The 19,732-nt window shown below is 44.1% G+C and overlaps 1 protein-coding gene across 1 annotated transcript in view; it reads left to right on the top strand.

Moving 5' to 3' along the window:
- LOC306881360 (dihydropyrimidine dehydrogenase [NADP(+)]) overlaps positions 1-19,732 on the top strand; it is a 170,053-nt gene that overhangs the window by 100,604 nt on the left and 49,717 nt on the right. The window contains exons 16-17 of the mRNA XM_079435424.1: positions 7,809-7,892; positions 18,156-18,276. Coding sequence (XP_079291550.1) covers positions 7,809-7,892; positions 18,156-18,276 — 205 coding nt within the window. The remainder of the gene's footprint in view (positions 1-7,808; positions 7,893-18,155; positions 18,277-19,732) is intronic.

The raw sequence follows: 19,732 nt of genomic DNA on the forward strand, positions 1-19,732 counted from the left end.
GGCTTAGCGCTGCCTCGCAGATCGCGGCGGGAAATGGCTCTCCGTCATCAGTGGGCTCGGGCTGGTGCTCCGCACTACAGGGAGATGGTGGGCTGGGCTCTGGGTCTGGAGCGGATCTGGCAAGTTCATCCTCAGGGCAGACTGTGAGGGGCGATCCGTTTCTCACCAGAGTCCGCTCCACGAAGGCGGCGAAATCCTCTCGAGGACCATCTTCAGACGACAACGTTCTGCACACGGTGTTTAGGCTTGCATTATAGAATGAGCAGAGCGCGTTGTCCGGGTAGCTGGATGTTAGGCGTTAGCTAATAGGAGGAACAGTCTGGTATGGTCCTCGAGAGATCGGTCCCCCTGCTCCAGCAAGAGGAGGAGGAATTCGGGCAGGACGAGGGGATCCATGGGAACACAACGGAAACAAAAACTGAGCAAAACGGCAAACAAAATGGAGGGTAGACGCAGAGGTAACTGTTGTTGGTCGGTGCTTCTGTCACACTTTACCAGGGAGCAAGGAACGAGGGAGCAAGGAGTACTTCAAAACACAGTCTTTAATAATCCAGACATTCATGAGAAACGGGAACACATGGAACAGATATTCAGAACCGACAAACATTAAAAGAAGGACTGGGGCTTTTAAACACAGGAGAATTGGGGAAGACGACGAGGCACACCTGGAATCAAATAAACACAATCAACATGAGGAAAAAACGTCTCAGGTTACGTATGTAACCATGGTTCCCTGAAGGGAACGAGACGCTGCGTCGAAACGCATATGGGAACGCCTTCAGCGTGACCAGGCTCTGAATATGATGTGTAATCAGTCAAACAAGGGCGAGGCGTCACGGGCGGGGTGACGTCACGACCAGGAAGCATATAAGCACGTGCGGCGGAGCCGGCTTCAGCTTCAAGTCATGAAGCAAGCGCTGGCAGGGATGCCGGAAGTGTGGCAACGCGACGCAGCGTCTCGTTCCCTTCAGGGATCCATGGTTACATACGTAACCTGAGACGTTCCCTTCCAGGAACTTCGAGCTGCGTCGAAACGCATATGGGAATGAGATACCAACGCCGCCAGACTGACAAGTCCCTGTCTGGTGTCAGGACGAAAGGACAGAGGAGCAGGGAGTGGCTCGGATGTCGAGGTCATAGAACCTAACGAAAGTCAAGGTGTGGACCACCCAGCTGCGTTGCAGATGTCCTGCATGGAACACCTGCCCAGAAGGCCTTGGAGGCCGCCACACCTCGGGTTGAGTGCACTCTGACTCCCACCGGCGGGGGGAGCTCAGAGGCCTCGTATGCCAAAGCCATGGCACCCACAATCCACCTACTAAGAGAGGGCTTCGTAGCAGGAAGACCCCTCCTAGGCGGACCACAGCACACGGGCAGCTGGTCCGACTTTCTCCACAGGGAGGACCTGTGGATGTATGCGTCCAGTGCTCGCACTGGACACACACGGTTGTGCTTCTCCTGGTCTGGCTCCCCGAAGGGAGGAGGACAGAAGGCCTGCAGTACGACCGGCTGTGGAACGACTGACGGGACCTTCGGAACATACCCCATGCGGGGGTAGAGGAATACTTTCGCCGAACCGGGCGCAAAGTGAATAGAAGCCGTTGTCAGGGCCTGAAGGTCACCCACCCTCCTCAGAGAGGTGATAGCCAATAGGAAGACGGTCTTGATAGTGAGGAGTCTCTCAGTTATCTCCTGAATGGGCTCGAAAGGTGCAATGCACAGAGCCTCCAAAACCACAGCCAGATCCCACGTAGGGACGCGAGATCGTACCGGAGGCCTCAGCCTCAGCGCACCGCGGAGGAAATGTGTAACTAGGGGGTGTCTACCCACTGACTGGCCACCAATAAGGGCGTGGTATGACGAAATAGCTGCCACGTAGACCTTAACAGTGGAATGGGTTACCCCTGCGGAGAAACGGGCCTGCAGGAACTCCAGTACTGCACCAACGGGGCAGTTGACTGGGTCAAGCTGGCGGTCCCCGCACCAAGAAGTGAAGAGCCTCCACTTCAAGGCGTACAGTTTCCTCGTAGAGGGAGCTCTGGATTGGAGGATGGTCTCGACAACCTCGGTTGACAGAACGGAAGCTATGAGCTGTGCCCCCTCAGGGGCCACACCCACCGCTTCCATAACTCCGGGCGAGGGTGCACCTCGGTGCCCCCGGCCTGTGAGAGGAGGTCCCTCCTGACGGGCACTTCCCACGGAGTGCCGTCGAGGAGAGATATCAGGTCCGAGAACCATACTCGGCCCGGCCAGAACGGTGCTACTAACAGTAGACTGACCTCGTCCCGGCGCACTCTCGCCAGAACTCCAGGGAGCAGAGCGATCGGGGGGAAGGCGTACAGACGGAGCCTCGGCCACGTCTGTACCATAGCGTCCAGTTCCGGAGGAGCTGGAGGAACCAGAGGGGACATTGCGCTGACTCTCGAGTGGCGAAGAGGTCCACCTGTGTCTGGCCAAAACCTTCCACATCTGCTTCACCCCTCGGGGTGAAGCATCCATACCCCGGGCCTCGGCCCCTGTCTCGACAGGACGCCTGCTCCCACATAAAGATGCCCAGGAATGTGCACAGCTCTCAGTGATAGGAGCTTGCCCTGGGACCACACAAGGATCTGGTTGTGCCAGCTTATACAAGGGGCGCGACCACAGACCTCCTTGGTGGTTGATGTAAGAGACCACTGCCGTGCTGTCGGTGCGCACCAGCACGTGGTGATCTCTTAGGTCTGGGAGGAAGTGCTTGAGCGCACGGAACACAGCTAGGATCTCTAGCTGGTTGATATGCCACGTCAGGTGGCGACCACTCCACAGACCGCGGGCAGGGTGGCCACTCATGATCGCACCCCAACCGGTGAGGGAAGCGTCCGTCGCTAGCGAGACGCGGCGACAAGGAGTTCCCAGCACCGGGCCCCGGGACAAGAACCAAGGATTCCTCCACATGTCTAAGGCACGGACAGCGGCGTGACACTTTGACAGCGCGGAGCGAGTCTCCCCTGAGGGAGACCCCCTTGGTCTTGAGCCACCACTGTAGGGGCCTCATGTACAGCAGGCCAGAAGGAATCACGCTGCACGCAGCTGCCATGAGCCCAAGCAGTCTCTGAAACTGCTTGACAGTGAATGGCTGGCCTTCTCACACTCTCTCGACTGCCGTGAGGATCGACTCGATCCGAGCAGGGGTCAAACGAGCCTGCATCGTGGTCGAATCCCACACTACACCTGGTTAAGTGGTTCTCTGAGCTGGAGAAAGCACACTTTCCTTGGTGTTTAGTCTTAACCCCCAAATCTTTCATGTGGGCGAGAACGACACCTCGATGCCGAATCGCCGCCCGCTCTAATTGAGCGAGGATCGACCAATCGTCGATATAATTGAGTATGCGGATGCCCTGCAGTCGCAAAGGGACCAGTGCCGCATCCACACACTTGGTGAAAGTGCGGGGTGAGAGTGCTAGGCCGAGGGGAAGAACCCGATACTGATACGCTTTGCCCCCGAAAGCGAACCTCAGGAACTCCCTGTGAGAGGGAAGGATGGGTACATGGAAATAGACATCTTTGAGGTCTGTCGTGACAAATCAGTCCTCGGACCTGATTTGAGACACGATCTGCCTGACAGTGAGCATCTTGAACTTCAGCTTTCTGGCTGAGCGGTTCAGAAGACTCAAATCCAGTATGGGCCTCAGCCCCCCATCCTTCTTTGGAACAATGAAGTACAGGCTGTAGCAGCCGGCGTGGACTTCGTGATATAGCGAGGGCAAGGATGCACACATGACTCAAAACGTGGTCTGAAAGCTTCACCCCTGAGCTTGCCCTTGGCTTTGGCATGATACTGAATGCTTTCCACTTAAAACTAGGACAAACAACAGTAAATAAGACTGACACACACAGAGCGCTTCGCTGAATGACAAAAAGCTGAAGCCGGCTCCGCCGCACGTGCTTATATGCTTCCTGGCCGTGACGTCACCCCGCCCGTGACGCCTCGCCCTTGTTTGACTGATTACAAATCAAATTCAGAGCCTGGTCACGCTGAAGGCGTTCCCATATGCGTTTCGACGCAGCTCGAAGTTCCTGGAAGGGAACTAGTTCACAGGGAACACATGCGGAGCAAAACACACACAAACAGTCCACAATCCTGACACTTACAGCCTAAAACAGTAGAGGAACCAAAACCCACAAATACATTGACCAAGCAAAAAAATCTAGTAAACAATAGGTTAAAAACAACACATTATTTCCAAGTTTTTATCACAAAATTATATTTTATTATGTACAGAAAACACACTCTATTTCTCCCACTCTCTTTCCCTTACAAAGCACACACATACAGTACGGATACACACACACACACACACACACTTATACAGTACAGATCCACAGTCACACACAAAACATACACGTGCGCAGAAATGTTTTGTCAGCGTTACTCTGACAATTTTATCAGTAAAAAAAGTTTAGCAACTTAAAAGCAACCTGTCATTTCTCTCTAATGAGGTAATATCAGAATTCATGCATGCTTAATCTCTCTTTCTCTCTCATTAACTGCATTAATAACTGCATTACTATCATACTATCAATGGCTCAAGACTTCGTTACTAGGTCTAAAATGATGTTTTAGAATTAGCAACGGAGGCATGGGATGAGATGCGTAATAAATGAATCCTACACACAGGAGTGTTTTAAGGGCAAAAACTTAATGAATGTCTTGACATCATCTAAACAATATGTTGAGGTGTGGTAACTGTAGCAGAATAATTGACTCCAGTCTGTTGAATTATTAAAAAACAATGCACACTCCGCTTCGCATCGTGGCCGCATCACCACCTCAGGTGTGCATTATTTTCTAATAATGCAATGGCCCATCATAAACTGTGACCCTGGACCACAAAACCAGTCTTAAATTGCATGGGTATATTTGTAGAAACAGCCAACAATACATTGTAAGGGTCAAAATGATAGATTCTTCTTTTATGCCTAATATCATTAGGATATTAAGTAAAAATCATGTTCCATGAAGATATTTTGTGACTTTCCTACCGTAAATATATCAAAACTTAATTTTTGATTAGTAATATGCATTGCTAAGAACTACATTTGGACAGCTTTAAAGGGGATTTTTCTCAATATTTAGATTTTTTATTTCTTTTTGCACCCTCAGATTCCAGATGTTCAGTTAGTTGTATCTCGACCAAATATTGTCCTATCAAATATTGATGTATGGTTTGTCCTAAAACAAACAATACATCAATGGAAAGCTTATTTATTCAGCTTTCAGATCATGTATAAATCTCAATTTCAAAATATTGACCCTTATGACTGGTTTTGTGGTCCAGGGTCACAATTATTCCTTACATATAGAATTTAAAATTATGTAATTTTACAATATAAAATTACTTTTTTTAAAAATAATAAAAAAAATGGATACACTGTATTTTGTGTACTTGATAACAGTGTAATTATATAATCAAGTAATGAGTAATATTATTTAATTAAGGTTTGGTTAAAGGTTATTGCATGCAATTATGCATAATGTACTGTTATTACTATAGTAAGTACATGTAACGTGTAACTGACTGCAAGATTAAATGTATAAAATGTTGTTGTTTTTTCTTCATTCAAAATTCTTATCGCCCAACATCAGTTCTGACCCTAGTAATGCTCATGTGGATGCAGGAAGCAAACAGCCACTGACAAATTCCAGCTTTTACTGGAAACCCTTCCCAGAAGAGTCTGTTATTGCAGTACGGACCAACCTCATATTATTCTCCATCATTTGTGGAATGAAATGTTCACCAAGCAGATGTCCTCATATTTTTGGCCATATAAAGTATTGTGCACCTTATACTAGCACACCTTGGAGTAGATTTGCACAGTTCTGTCTCCTGCCTGCCTTGTCTGTCATTTTGTGTCTCTCAAACCCAGCCAAATCACTCGCTCGCTCACTCTCTCTCTCACTTACTATCCCTCTCTCCCTCTCTTTCTTTTTTTCTCTCCTCTCTAATGACTGTCAGGCTTTAGGAAAGCCATGGCTGTGTGTCTGAAGCAGCAGGTTTGTAGGGTGTGTAGCGGAGAAATCGTTCTGGCTCTCCCCATTTCAGTGCGGTTCAGAACGGCCGCCAGAGCATAATTGCCTGTTGAATGCTTTCCCACTTCCAGCACCCTCGCTCACTCACCCGCTCCCCATCCACCTGTGCTGCCTTTTTTCTGCTTCCCTTTTTTATAAGACGACTCTGTGGCAGCTTTGACATGTCAAAGAGTTCTTTTGGGTCTATTTTAAGAACACCATTTTATGCTTTTTGAATGCTGGGAAGTGCTCAGGGTGTTTTTTTCTTTTTGTTACAGATTTGAATTTTTTGCTTTGTGCAGCTTCTGGGAGCCTGTTTTACATCCACTGACCCCAAAAACTATTTGGACATCTTAATATATTAAAGATCTATTTATTGCAGTGCAAAATATCAAACCAAGTGGCATTTGTAGACAAATATTGCACTTTTTTTCTTTTCTTTTTTACGTCTTGATTTTAATGACATGTTTTTTTTTGAGAAAAATTGTATAAATGTAAAATGAAAAATAATTTATGACACAAGACTGAATTGCTATTTGATTGGATGTGCATATTACATTTAAACTTGGCCACATAAATGCAAAATGTATATAAATGCATCTACTATTCCTGAGTTGTATGAAAATATGCAGCTATAATACGGCTATTCACCTAATACGGCAACTATTGTTTGAGTTTCGTGATTGCTGCATCTATGTGTCTCATCCATGATTGCACGATGCTTACATATTTGGCTGAATCTCATCTTGCGTGCATCTCAAACCACCTCCTGAGCTTGTTTGAGTGATCGGAGCACTATCAGTCTCAAATGCACCTTGTAGGGCAGTTCCACCTGGTCTTGTCATGGTCAAATAGCAATCTGATATGTAAAAATGCATGAAGTGACCATGTGTCTTGTGTATGAGATATTGCGGTAACACTATTTGGTAACACTTTATTTTAAGGGGTCATAATACATAGTAATTACCTAATTGAGTACTTAGTAGTAGATATTGTACTTACATGAAATAAAATGTACTTACCATTTAACTAAGTTATGGAACAGCCTGTACTTACCGTTTGTAATTATGTAGATGTAATAGGCAGCTACTGTTATACATATGTAACAGACCGAGTCTGTTACACAGCTACTTGTACACTTAATCTTGATACACTTTATTTTAAGTAGCTTATGCCTGTGTAATATTATGTAATTGTAACGTAATTAGAAATGTATTACATGTATTTAAGCTGTGTACTGGTGGGTTTAAGCCGCAGCTGGATAAGTTGTACAGTATAGATACACATGAAGTACACTTAAGTACTGTAATTTGTAATAGACAGCTACTCTTACACATACATAACAGACCGAGTCTGCTACACAGCTACTTATGTATCCAAAAGATTGTTACATATGTGTTGCAGACTTTATACAACATAATTATAAATGTAAGTACACAGACATAAGCAACTTAAAATAAAGTGTATTAAGATTGTACCTAAGTGTACCTGTTACATATGTGTAACAGTAGCTGCCTATTACATCTATATAATTACAAACTGTAAATACAGGCTGTTCCATAACTTACAACGGCTACTACTAAGTACTTTATTAGGTAATTACTCTGTATTATGACTTAAAATAAAGTGTTACCGATATTTCTGTTTTGTATTTGTTTGTCTGTAAATGTAATTTTGCAGTTCAACTATTCTTGCACATATTTAATTACACAAGTGACTATATGTTGATGATGTTTTACATCATTATTTTGCTTAACAGGACTCTAAAGCTGATGCTCTGGAGCTGAACCTGTCCTGTCCTCATGGCATGGGAGAGAGAGGTATGGGACTGGCCTGTGGACAGGTAAGACAACATTTAAAAAGCACTGCTGAAAAACTCACTCCTGATTTAAAAATATTATAATTTGCAGACCCTTATGTTATTTCAAACCTGTGTGATTTTCTTTCCTCTGCAAAACACAAAATGAGAAAAATTGAAGCCTGTTTTCCATGCTTTTTCTATGCAATTACCCTGAACAGGGACCAAAGCTTTTAAGCTTCAGTAAAGACTATAAAAGGGTGAAACAGACATAAATTCAAATCATTATTCTCTAACTATCTTGATGCCTGCCCTAGATCTCCTTGGAGCGTTCATGAGAAATGTAGTAATGTCCTGTTTATGAATGAACCCCTCTTTTTACCTTTTAAAAAACTCAGGGCTGAAAGTTGATATTAGAGCTGCACAATATGGGATAATTATAATTGTTGTTGCTGTTATTGTTATTGTTATTATGAAATAAATATATAAAATAAGAAATATTGCCATTGTAATATTTCTGTAAAGTTAAGTCCACTGATAGAGAGTCGAGTTGAGAACCCATGTGCAGTTAATTGAACAAAATACAAAACAAACAAAACTAAAACATGACAAACTGGAGCGCTAGATTTTGACTATAAACAGGCTTAACAATATTCACCAACAGAAGGTTACAATAACAAAGTTAAGAGACTATAGAAACATGAGGGCTATATATACATATTCCTGAAAATGGTCAGGATAATTAACCAATGACAAGACAGAACTGAGAAACACCTGACAAGACAAACCAATGAAAACAATTTTGAAACAAAGGAAACACATGGCCAGATTACATGTGGGACAAAAGGAGTCACATTACATAAAACAGGAGCCATAATATTGGCAATTTGCAAAATAAACATAAATAAAACCTAGAACATACATGACTGTTTCACTCAACATAAGTATAAGAATAATAAATACTAAAAAAAATACACTAATATTTTTGTTTTTGTTTTGTTTTAATTTTGTAATTTTTTTCCAAGTTGCTTGCGTGTAAAAGAACACACTGTCGCATCGCACTCTGAAACATTCAGACTTATTGTGTTTTCTTTACTTTAATCATGCTGTCCCAGTTGATTTGGTTCACACAACTAGCCTGAATGTTTTGTTCAAAATTATCTGGTTCTTAGTCTTTGGCCACAGTGGTTAAAGGTCAATGGAAGGTAAGATTGTCAGTGAAGATTGTCATGTCTGTTCCTCACACAAATTTATCATTTGACTTGGAATATAGCACAAGATTTTACTTTTGCTACAAAAGCTTAGTTTACACTTCATCATAACTATATAGACAAGAAAGAGCAGCATAGTCCTCAGAATTTCTCCTTTTGTATTCCAAGTAAGAAAGAAAGTCATATTTCGGAATACGGGACAGAAGGTGAATCTGGAAATGGCATTAAGTTAACTCAGAATCGGGTCACCTGCACCACATCTCCGCTCCCAAGCTGTGTTTTTTTTTTTCTGCCGGGAGATCCTATAAGCCTTACAAGACACCTATGCAGACTTGTCACCTATGCAGACTGAATATACAGAGCAGGTCAGGAGGCATCTAATGGTACCCTATTCCTCTCCATCTCCCTTCAGCTTCGTTATGGTTGTGAGGGAAGTGGGAGCTGTTTCCCCCCTCAAACAGGACACAAAGCCAAAGCCAGCTAACCTCTGTGTGAACTAACGCAAGGCAATATCATTTAATCACACTGTTTGTCACACGCTCTCTTGTGCTCTCTCTGTGGCTGGCTTTCTCTGTCTGTCTGTCTCTGTCTGTCTTTGCTTCCTATTTATTTTTCCCCTTCTTTCAGTCTGGATCACCCCGTCCGCTCCCCCCATCTGTATGTTTCTGTCTCTCCCCCTTATACTGTAGGGAACAGGGGGAGGTCTCACTGATTGTATGAGAATAAGTAGGAAATTGTGCACCGGTACAAAAATGTATGATTGCAGCCCCGTACTGTTGGGAATTTAATCAGGGAGCATGGCCCTCTCTTTGAACCCTGGAGCGTACGGCACACTGGGCTAATGCAGCTCTATCTGGACACAGCGCTGTTGGAGGGGAAACTCATTTACATTTTACAAAGACAGAAATCAACTCGCAAAGATGTAAATATGCTAATGTTAAACAGTTTCTTTCTCTGAGCGCCAATGCGAGAGAACTTCAGGAATCTTAAGCGAGGCATTGTTTCGGTTCAGGCGTAGCTGGATTTCTCTTTTTATCTGAACTACATTTTGTTCTGTACTAGAGTCTGTTTATGATTAATGCCAAATGTTTATGCTACAGCTTTGAGTTACTGTGGTTGTGATGTGTTTATTACAGATTTCTCATACATGGGGCAAAACAAGCTCAAATTTTCCTGCTATGAGTTTTAAAATAGCAACATTTGCACTCTAATTAATCAGAGATGATCACTAGAACGTTCTTAATACAGATGTACCATATTTGAGTTCCTTTTTATTTAAAAAAAAATTATGATATTACATTAAAAATCAAACACCCTCTAAAACCACTTGTCCTCAGACTTCATAGAGACATATTTTTATAAGACTATAATATAATATAATATATAACTTAATACTTCATATATTATATTATATCATATCATATCATATCATATCGAAGGACGAGAACCAGAAGGGCGTAAGTGACATTTCACCAACTTTACAGGAGAGTCAAAACTAAAATTTTACCATTGTTTGATCTGACTTTGTGAACTGATTTTAATTGTTTATAATATAAATTTGTACACTCATGGATGACAGTACGTTTGCCAGTAGAAAGAGCTCATTAAGAGCTTTAATTTTATGTACAGTATATATCTGTTAGAGAAGCTGCTGGACACAAGGGTAAGTGTAACACACAGTGACTTTATTTGTAGAGATCGTGCAGTGGATGAGTGCGGCTGGTGATGAGAGGTGAGTGTCCGCCTCGAAGAGGTTTGGGATGCCAATGGGGAAGGAACTGAGTGTTATCTTTGTGCTTTCCAGGAGCGAGGAGCAGAGCATCCGATGCGGATCGGTGCGACAGAGAAACTGACCACAGAGAGGAACAATCTGGACACAGGGAGACAACGGGACGGAGAACAGGAGGTAAGTACAACAGGTAAAGGGTAGGAGATTATACTCATCGATATTGTCTTGCAGGAATGGAGTCCACATTGGATTAACGAGATCGGACACTGAGTGACTGGAGGTGAGTGCTTTTATGTGGTTCTGTGTGATGATGGTGATGGGGTGCAGGTGCGTGTGATTAGAACGCAGGTGACGTGGATCGTGGTAGTTGGCTGGGTGGAGAGCCTGGCCGTGCTGTTACAGTACCCCCCTCTCCACGGCCCGCTCCTGAGGGCCGACCCCGGCGTCGTGGTGGTCTGCCCCGACCCCGTGGAGCTGGGAGTCCTGGGTGAGTGGCATGAAATTCCTCCAGGAGCGTCGGGTCCAGAACATCCTCTCTAAGAACCCATGAGCGTTCTTCGGGGCCGTAGCCTTCCCAGTTGACCAAATACTCTAGTTTACACCACGGCGCCGGGAATGTAAGATCTCCTGGACCCTGTAGATGGCGCCTTCATCCACGATGAGAGGGAGAGGGGGTTCCTCGACCGGACCAGGCTCTGGGGAGACAGGAGGAGAGAAGGGTTTTAGTAGTGAGACATGGAAGGTCGGGTGAATCTTGTATTGTGGTGGTAGTTGAAGTCTGTAGGTGACTGGGTTGATGCGTTCGAGGATGGTGAAGGGATCAACGAATCTGGGAGCTTTCGGCAAGGCAGACGCAGTCTGATGTCCCGGGTGGACAGCCACACTTTCTGCCCAGGATGGTAAGTGGGGGTGGCAGAGCGTCGGGCATCCGCTGTAATCCTCTGCCTGCGCACTGCCTGCTGCAGCTGATGGTGCGCCGTGTCCCAGACTCTCTCGCTCTCTCTGAACCAGTAATTGAACATCGGAAGGTTCTCCTGACCATGGAAATAGAGGGGGCTGGAAGCCGAGTACGCACTGGAAGGGCGTGAGTCCAGTGGAGCCTTGTCGTAAGGAGTTTTGTGCGTACTCGGCCCAGCCTAGAAACTGGTTCCAAGAGTTCTGGTGGCTATGGCAGAAGGTTCTCAGGAATCGACCAATCCCCTGGATCTTGCGTTCAGTCTGTCCGTTAGACTGTGGGTGGTATCCGGAGGTCAAACTCACGGTCACACCTAGGAGGGAGAAGAAGGCTTTCCAAACTCTCGAGATGAACTGCGGTCCTCTGTCAGAAACACTGTCCTCCAAACAGTTTGGAGGGTAGTGGGTAGACCTGAGAGCGGAATAAGGCGGCAGGACTTCGAGAAACGGTCCACTACGACTAGAATACATGTGCAGTTATCCGAGGAGGGTAGGTCTGTGATGAAATCCACTCCTAGGTGTTACCAAGGGCGGTTTGGTGTGGGAAGTGGAAGAAGTTTGCCAGTTGGGAGATAATGGGGGCTCTTGGAGATGGCACAGTCCGGACAGCCATGAACGGACCTCCTCACGTCCCTGGCCATGTTGGGCCACCAGAAGCGATCTTGTAGCAAAAAGAGAGTAGCGTTGGCCCCTGGGTGGCCAGTACCGAGGGAAGTGTGTGTTGAGAAAATGAGCGGGGTTCGTTGGGTCCTGGGTACATACTGGAGATCGGGTGGACAGCCCGGCGGATTGGCTGGTGGAGTGGTTGAGGCTACTGGTGGAGAGGATGGGACTTGTGATTATCTCTGTGGGTAAGATACCTTCTGGTTCTTCCAGACTCTCCATGGATACATGGACTCGTGACAGGGCGTCTGCCTTCACATTGCGAGGCCCGGGGCGATAGGTGATTTTAAAATTAAAACGGGTAAAGAATAGGGCCCATCTGGCTTGACGGGGGTTTAGCCGCTTTGCATCCCGCAAGTACTGGAGGTTCTTGTGGTCCGTGAGTACTAGGAAGGGATGTGTGGCCCCCTCCAGCCAATGCCTCCACTCTTCCAGGGCGAGTTTGATGGCAAGTAACTCCCGGTTTCCTATGTCATAGTTCTTTTCCGCTGGGCTAAGTTCACGGGAAAATAAGGCACATGGATGAAGTTTGGGAGGCGTTCCCTGCTGCTGTGACAAGACCGCACCTACTCCTGTGGTCGAGGCATCCACTTCCACGACGAAGGGTAAATCTGGATCAGGGTGGACCAGGAGAGGTGCGGAGGTGAACGCTTCCTTTAGCCCTTGGAAGGCGTTCGTGGCGTTGATGGTCCAGGATAGGGTCTTAGTTCCGCCCTTGAGCAGGTCGGTGAGTGGGCTTGTGACGGTGCTGAAATTGGAAATGAAGCGGCGATAGAAATTAGCGAATCCGAGGAAGCGTTGGAGTTCCTTGATGGACTGGGGTTGTGGCCAGGAAGAGATGGCTTCCACCTTCCCCTTGTCCATGCGGATCCACTGTCAGAGAAACTGACCACGGAGAGGAACAATCTGGACACAGGGAGACAACGGGATGGAGAACAGGAGGTAAGTACAACAGGTAAAGGGTAGGAGATTATACTCATCGATATTGGCTTGCAGGAATGGGTGCTTTTATGTGCTTTTATGTGGTTCTGGGTGATGATGGTGATGGGGTGCAGGTGCATGTGATTAGAACGCAGGTGACGTGGTCAGAGAAACTGACCACGGAGAGGAACAATCTGGACACAGGGAGACAACGGGACGGAGAACAGGAGGTAAGTACAACAGGTAAAGGGTAGGAGATTATACTCATCGATATTGGCTTGCAGGAATGGAGTCCACGTTGGATTAACGAGATCGGACACTGAGTGACTGGAGGTGAGTGCTTTTATGTGGTTCTGGGTGATGATGGTGATGGGGTGCAGGTGCGTGTGATTAGAACACAGGTGACGTGGATCATGGTAGTTGGCTGGGTGGAGAGCCTGGCTGTGCTGTTACAATATCTCCATTTCACCAAAAATGTCACTTACGCCCTTCTGGTTCTCACCCCTCGATATTATATTATATTATATTATTCTACCTCATAATATAAATACTATATCCTGGCACAAGGAAAAGCTTAATTCTAAAAACTGTAATAACATACATTGTATTCTATACCTGCTTTTTGTCAACACCTACAAATTTTTATGAAAAATGAAACCTGGCAACATGAAAGTCCTTTTCAATAATTTACCTGCTATGAAGTCAAGACCTTCTCTCTTTTTCTCTCTCTCTCTCTCTCTCTCTCTCTCTACATATATTCAGTATAACTGTGTTGACTTCATAAGATGTAAGTTGCTTATAAAATGATGATTATGAGAGAATGATGATTAATTATTTTTTTTTTTTACAAATTTGTTTTGGATTTTTGATAATTTTGCATTACTAGTAGCAACACCAGAAAAACAAAATTGATACTGCAAAATATAATTATTTGTCAACGACAACTTTTCTCACATATTGCAGTAAAAGTTGGAGCTGAAAGGAAATGAAAAAAACGAAAAGGAAAAGGAAGGAAAGGGCAAGGACATTTTTTATTAATCAGAAATAAAAACTTTTTCTACTTTTTCATATCAGTAGCCCGTTTTGAATCAGTGATATGAAAATCACCACAGCATTCGGAGTTGAAGCAGCTGCTGTCCGTGGTTCTGAAAACAGACATCCCACAATCTGCAGGACAAAGTACTTTCCCTCCCAGCTTGATTTATATTTATAGATCCTCCTTATGTGTGATATTGTCTGCAGTGGATGAGATACTTCACCCATGGCTTACTTTCCACCGCCTGTGCTGTGTTTTAGATGTGTTCGAGTCCTCAGCTTCATATATTACCACCTTAGAAGTGTAACATATTCATTGATCTTGCACTGCGCCTTCATGTGTATCAGCACTTGTTTCAGAGTCTGACCAGAGTGTGTGTGCGCAGTGAGCGATCTCATACTCTGACTCAATGCCCTCTACATGAGATTGATGCATCTCATAAGTGTCCCAAGCCTCACCGGAACCTGTTCTTCCCGGATTTCGAGGGAAAGGGTTTCAGACACGTCTTGCCAGAGGTGCCTCTCTTCCTGCATTTAAAGCACCGGAGAAGCATGAGCCCTGAGCTCAGAGCCTTGAAAGCCAAGCTTACAAACACTTGTCAGCCAGAGGCCTTTAATAAGCTGTCATAGGCCTTCCCAGCGCCGCTGAGCTCCCCTCTGTGAGGACATTAAGTTCTTACAAGCAGCATCTGTTTCAGGGCCATGCACCTGCCTCTGGCCCTAGCGCTCCGCTAATGCTTTTCTACCTTCCCTTGACCACGCTCCCTGCTGTTAGCCACTATGTTTTAGCCTTGCCACCAGTGACCTACGCACAGATGGACACGCACACATACACTTGCGCTCGCAGACATCTGCTGGCCAGCCTCCATTATGCTCCTGGAAATTTTAATGTACTCTCGATCTCTTCTGCGAGCCTAAAGGTAGGTTTTTTTTCTCCTCGCTCAAGCATTTCATTCCTCTGGGCGCCCGGGTCCCATCTCCACCGACAGCTTGCATAGTTTTCCCTCTGTCTTTTGGGTTTTTCTAGCTTCTCTCTGTAGACCGTAGAACATTCTGGTTGCTACCCTCTGACAAGATGTAGTGTGTGTGTGCATGCATGCGTGTGTGTGGTTTGCCAGCCTTGTTATAAATGCTTGCTGCCCACATCCCTCCCACGGCCCATACTGGTGCCTATTTTTCTCCAATGCACCACATTTCATCCGCTCATGTTCCTTAGCACAAAAGAAACTCGTTCAGACTGAAGATCTCCACCTTGAAAAGCACTGGAGTTTCTCGTGTCGTGTCAGCGTCCTCCGGTTTCCTGTGTTCAGGCGGCAAAATCTCAAGACAGAAACAATAGCTCGAGGGTGAGATCCACAAAGTTTCTCGTGCAGCGATTACAGAGCGCGGCACAGAGGCTGCGTTTCAATCAAACGTGATGGGCTACAACAAGTTAGACAATAGGGCTTTTCCTCAAAAGCGCCTCATTTCTATCTCTTTGTTTGCTGCTTTGTGTTCATCCCTTTCCTTTCACTCACTCTGACACTTTTCCGCCGAAAAAAGGAAAGAAAAAACATAAAGAGATGTTTTATGGGCCCACACATGCTATGAACAAACACACTCATATTCAGAGGAAAACAGAAATGCCCCGAAGCATCGCATTTGCAACAGATGTCTGAGGAGCCCGGAGCCTGGTACGACAGAGGCACATCACATTTCCATTTGGCACATCTCTGAGTTATGACAGTTTGCGCTACTCTCAAGATGCGCGCCATTCAAATCTCATTCATTATGAATGCCAGTGATTTGGAGGGCTGCCATCACATTGCTCTCCAGAACCACAGCACCAACAGAGGAGGAGATATGGCTTCACTGTAAAACACACTTTATTCTGCTCCAGATGTTGCGAGAGATGGGTTCTTTTCCTTCGTTTAAAAGTTCTGAGGGAATCGAGCTGTATCCGATTCAATGTTTTATTTTTGTCTTTCTTGTGATTAAAATGCAGGATGTTTTCGGCAGATCTGACCTGTTGCACTCACATGTTTGAAGTTTAGAGGAAGCCAAGACTCCTTATTTTCAGCTGTAATCCCTCTAGTTATCGCTACAATCAGGCTGAAAGGGTGGCAACCCAACCATCCCTTGAAGTGTCATATAAATTTTTTTCACAACAGGTCATCACCTCCATAATATCAGATTGATATTGATTTAAAATAAATATTTCAAACAGTAAAAATAACTACAATGACAATAGCCAGCTGCAGTGCTGTATATCTGTGGCAGATATGTGTAGTATAGCGTGGAGTAAAAACAGATCTTGTTTACCATACCATTTTATTTAAATTGTGATATTGAAGAAACATATTAAATATATTAATTATCAATAAAAACTTTGGTGTCTGTAATATTATTTATTTATTTAAGTTGTATTCAGAAGTTAAATTGATCAAAAGGCAAACGATTCTACTTCAAATAAATGTTGTTCTTTTGTCATTTCTATTTATAAAAGAATTACAAAAAAAATAAATCAACACCGTTTCCACCGAAACAAAATATTAAGCAGCTCAACTGTTTTTAACATTGATAAGAAGAAATGTTTCTTGAGCAGAAACTCATATTAGAATGATTTCTGACACTGTAGAGACTGAAGTAATGGCTGCTGAAAATTCAGCTTTGCCATTATTGGAATAAATTACATTTTAATATATATTCAAATAGAAACCAGTTATTTTACATTGTAAAAATTATTTCACAATATTACTGTTTTATACTGTATTTTTTACCAAATAAATATAGTTGTGCTTTTTTACTAAATAAAACATACAAAAATCTTACTGACACCAAACTTTTGAATGGTGGTGTATATACTGGATATAAAAGAATAGAAGTTATAGGGGAGACTGGGGTTACTTGTCTCTTCAATTATGAAAAAAATAAATGGTAAAGGGTAATATAAATTTGTTTCTAATTTGAACCAACATACAAAATTACTGCTAAAGACACACTGGTGTAACTGGACTTTTGAATTAAAACATTCTCGTTACTGAGATATAGCACTTCTCCTCATGGGACAACTAGCCCTGGTTTGGAAAACAGATCTTTGAGCATTGAGTCCCCTGAAGCTTTGTTATAATTTAAACATTGGAGAACACATACATAAAATTACTGCATTCCTATCAGAAAGGTGCACACGCAATATAAATATTTTTTTTTTGTTGTTGCTTACTGAATGAGAGGGAGATGAGAGGCAGAATGAGCAGCACTAAGAGAAGGCTGAGGGAAGGGAGCGGGAAAAGGCAGCCGCAGAAGTGAAAAAGGCAGCCATGTGTTTCAGACGACATGTTCGGGCACAACAGCATTTCCTCCCTGGCCACATCTGAGAGAGTTCATGAGGGGATCGCTAAACCATTTGGAGTCTTTGGTGTGTGTGTGTGTTTGTGTGTGTGGGGGCGGCTGGGGATGGGGGGGGACTCTAAGAGAGAGACTCTATGTGAGTGAGGAAAAAAGAAGAGAGATTGAGAGAAAACACATTTTGAACATTGCCTCTGTGCTCTGTGGCCAGTGTTTGGTGAATATTTAGGGCAACCTTGCTCTTTTAGAATGGACTGGCAGATGAATGTGAATGAATGAGAAATGCACCTCAAATGTCCCAGTTTTCGCTCTTTGTCATTTTCGGTTTGGCCTTTGAGAACCTGAATTAACAGCTAGAAGTTCTTGGATGTCCAAAACAAATGTCAGAACAAGTCTTAAATAGTAGTTTCTTTCTGTGATCCACAGAAGCATGTAATGAGTCTCGACTTACATCCCCCATCACTCTAGGACCCTGAGCTCGTGAGGAACATTTGCCGCTGGGTCAGAAAGGCCACCACCATTCCCTTCTTTGCCAAGCTCACACCCAACGTCACCAACATTGTTGACATCGCCACAGCCGCATATGAGGGTATGAGCAGCCTCACCTACAAACAAACATAGACACAATCATTTTGAGTGCATTTGTAAGTGATATGTGGATTTTAAAAAATATGTTGCGTATGATGGGGAGATCTTCTAAAACAGGAATGCATGTATAAAAGTTTGGGGTCTGTAAGATTTTTTATTCATATCTTTGAAAAAATCTCATATGCTCACCAAGGTTGCATTTACAGTATATATATAATCTATCTATCTATAGAGATATATATAGATATGTTGTTGTGTTTTTTCAGTGTATTATATTCCAGCGCTGGAAAAGCTGAATTTTCAACTGCAATTACTCCAGTCTTTAGTGTCACATGATCCTACAAAAATCATTCTAATATTATGATTTAGTGCTCAATAAACATTTCTTATTTTTATGAATGAACAGTTGTTAAACAGTTGTGTGAACAGTTGCTTAATATTTTTTTGTTGAAACCGTGATATCTTTTGTTTTCAGGGTTGGTGGATGAACTGAATGTTCAAAATAACAGCATTTATTTGAAATAGAAATCTCTGAAACTTTTTTTTTTTTTTTTTTTTTACTGTCACTTTTGATCAATTTAATGCATCCTTGCTGGATAACTGTTAATTTCTTTAAAAAATAAATAAATAAATAAAATAATAATAATAATAATAATCTTACTGACCCTCAACTTTTGAACAGTATTGTACATTCAACTCATTACACTAATCAGTCATTTCTAAATTACATTTTCAATATCATGGCATTATTATTATGACGTGCATACCATTTTCAGATAGAGGAAAACGTCTTAGGTTACGTATGTAACCCCAGTTCCCTATCTGTCGGTCACTACAAGTTATGTTGTGACGACATAGGGGATTTACTTGGAAGCCCCAAACAACTCTGACTTAAGAGAAAATGCCAATGAAATTGGCTAGTGGATTTTGCATACCTGAGCCACTCCCCGTACATACGGGTATAAAACGGCGACAGGTGTATCCACTCATCAGATTTTTGCTTCGGAGCCAAGTGGATGAAGACGGTGCTGCTCTCCACAAAGCCTCATCTTTGTTTTTGTTCCTGGTTGGCGTCACGGTGCAGACAGCAGAGTCCCTTTCACCAGCGATTCCCCTGGGCACTTCAACTGAAAGAGCAAATCTAAAAGAGCAAATCACAGACGATCGCGTCTTTTTCAAGATGCCGTTTCGTCCGCGTCCTCTTGGTTGCGGTCGTTTTCTGTCCGCAGATGACGGACACGATCGTTGTCTTCAGTGTCTGGGTCTCCAGCATGCTGAAGCTGCGTTCGTGGTTGACTCATGCGCCTGTTGTGGGCGTATGAGCATGACATCGCTGCGATCTCGCCTTTCCTTTCTGAAAGGATTGGCACCCTCTGCCGCCACACGTTCCAGTCTCTCTGGCTCGAGCAGAGATCCGGCCCCTTGGCACAGATGCACTGGCACACAGCTGGCCTCGG

This window comes from Barbus barbus (genome assembly GCF_936440315.1).
Source record: "Barbus barbus genome assembly, chromosome: 15".
Lineage (NCBI taxonomy): Eukaryota > Metazoa > Chordata > Actinopteri > Cypriniformes > Cyprinidae > Barbus > Barbus barbus.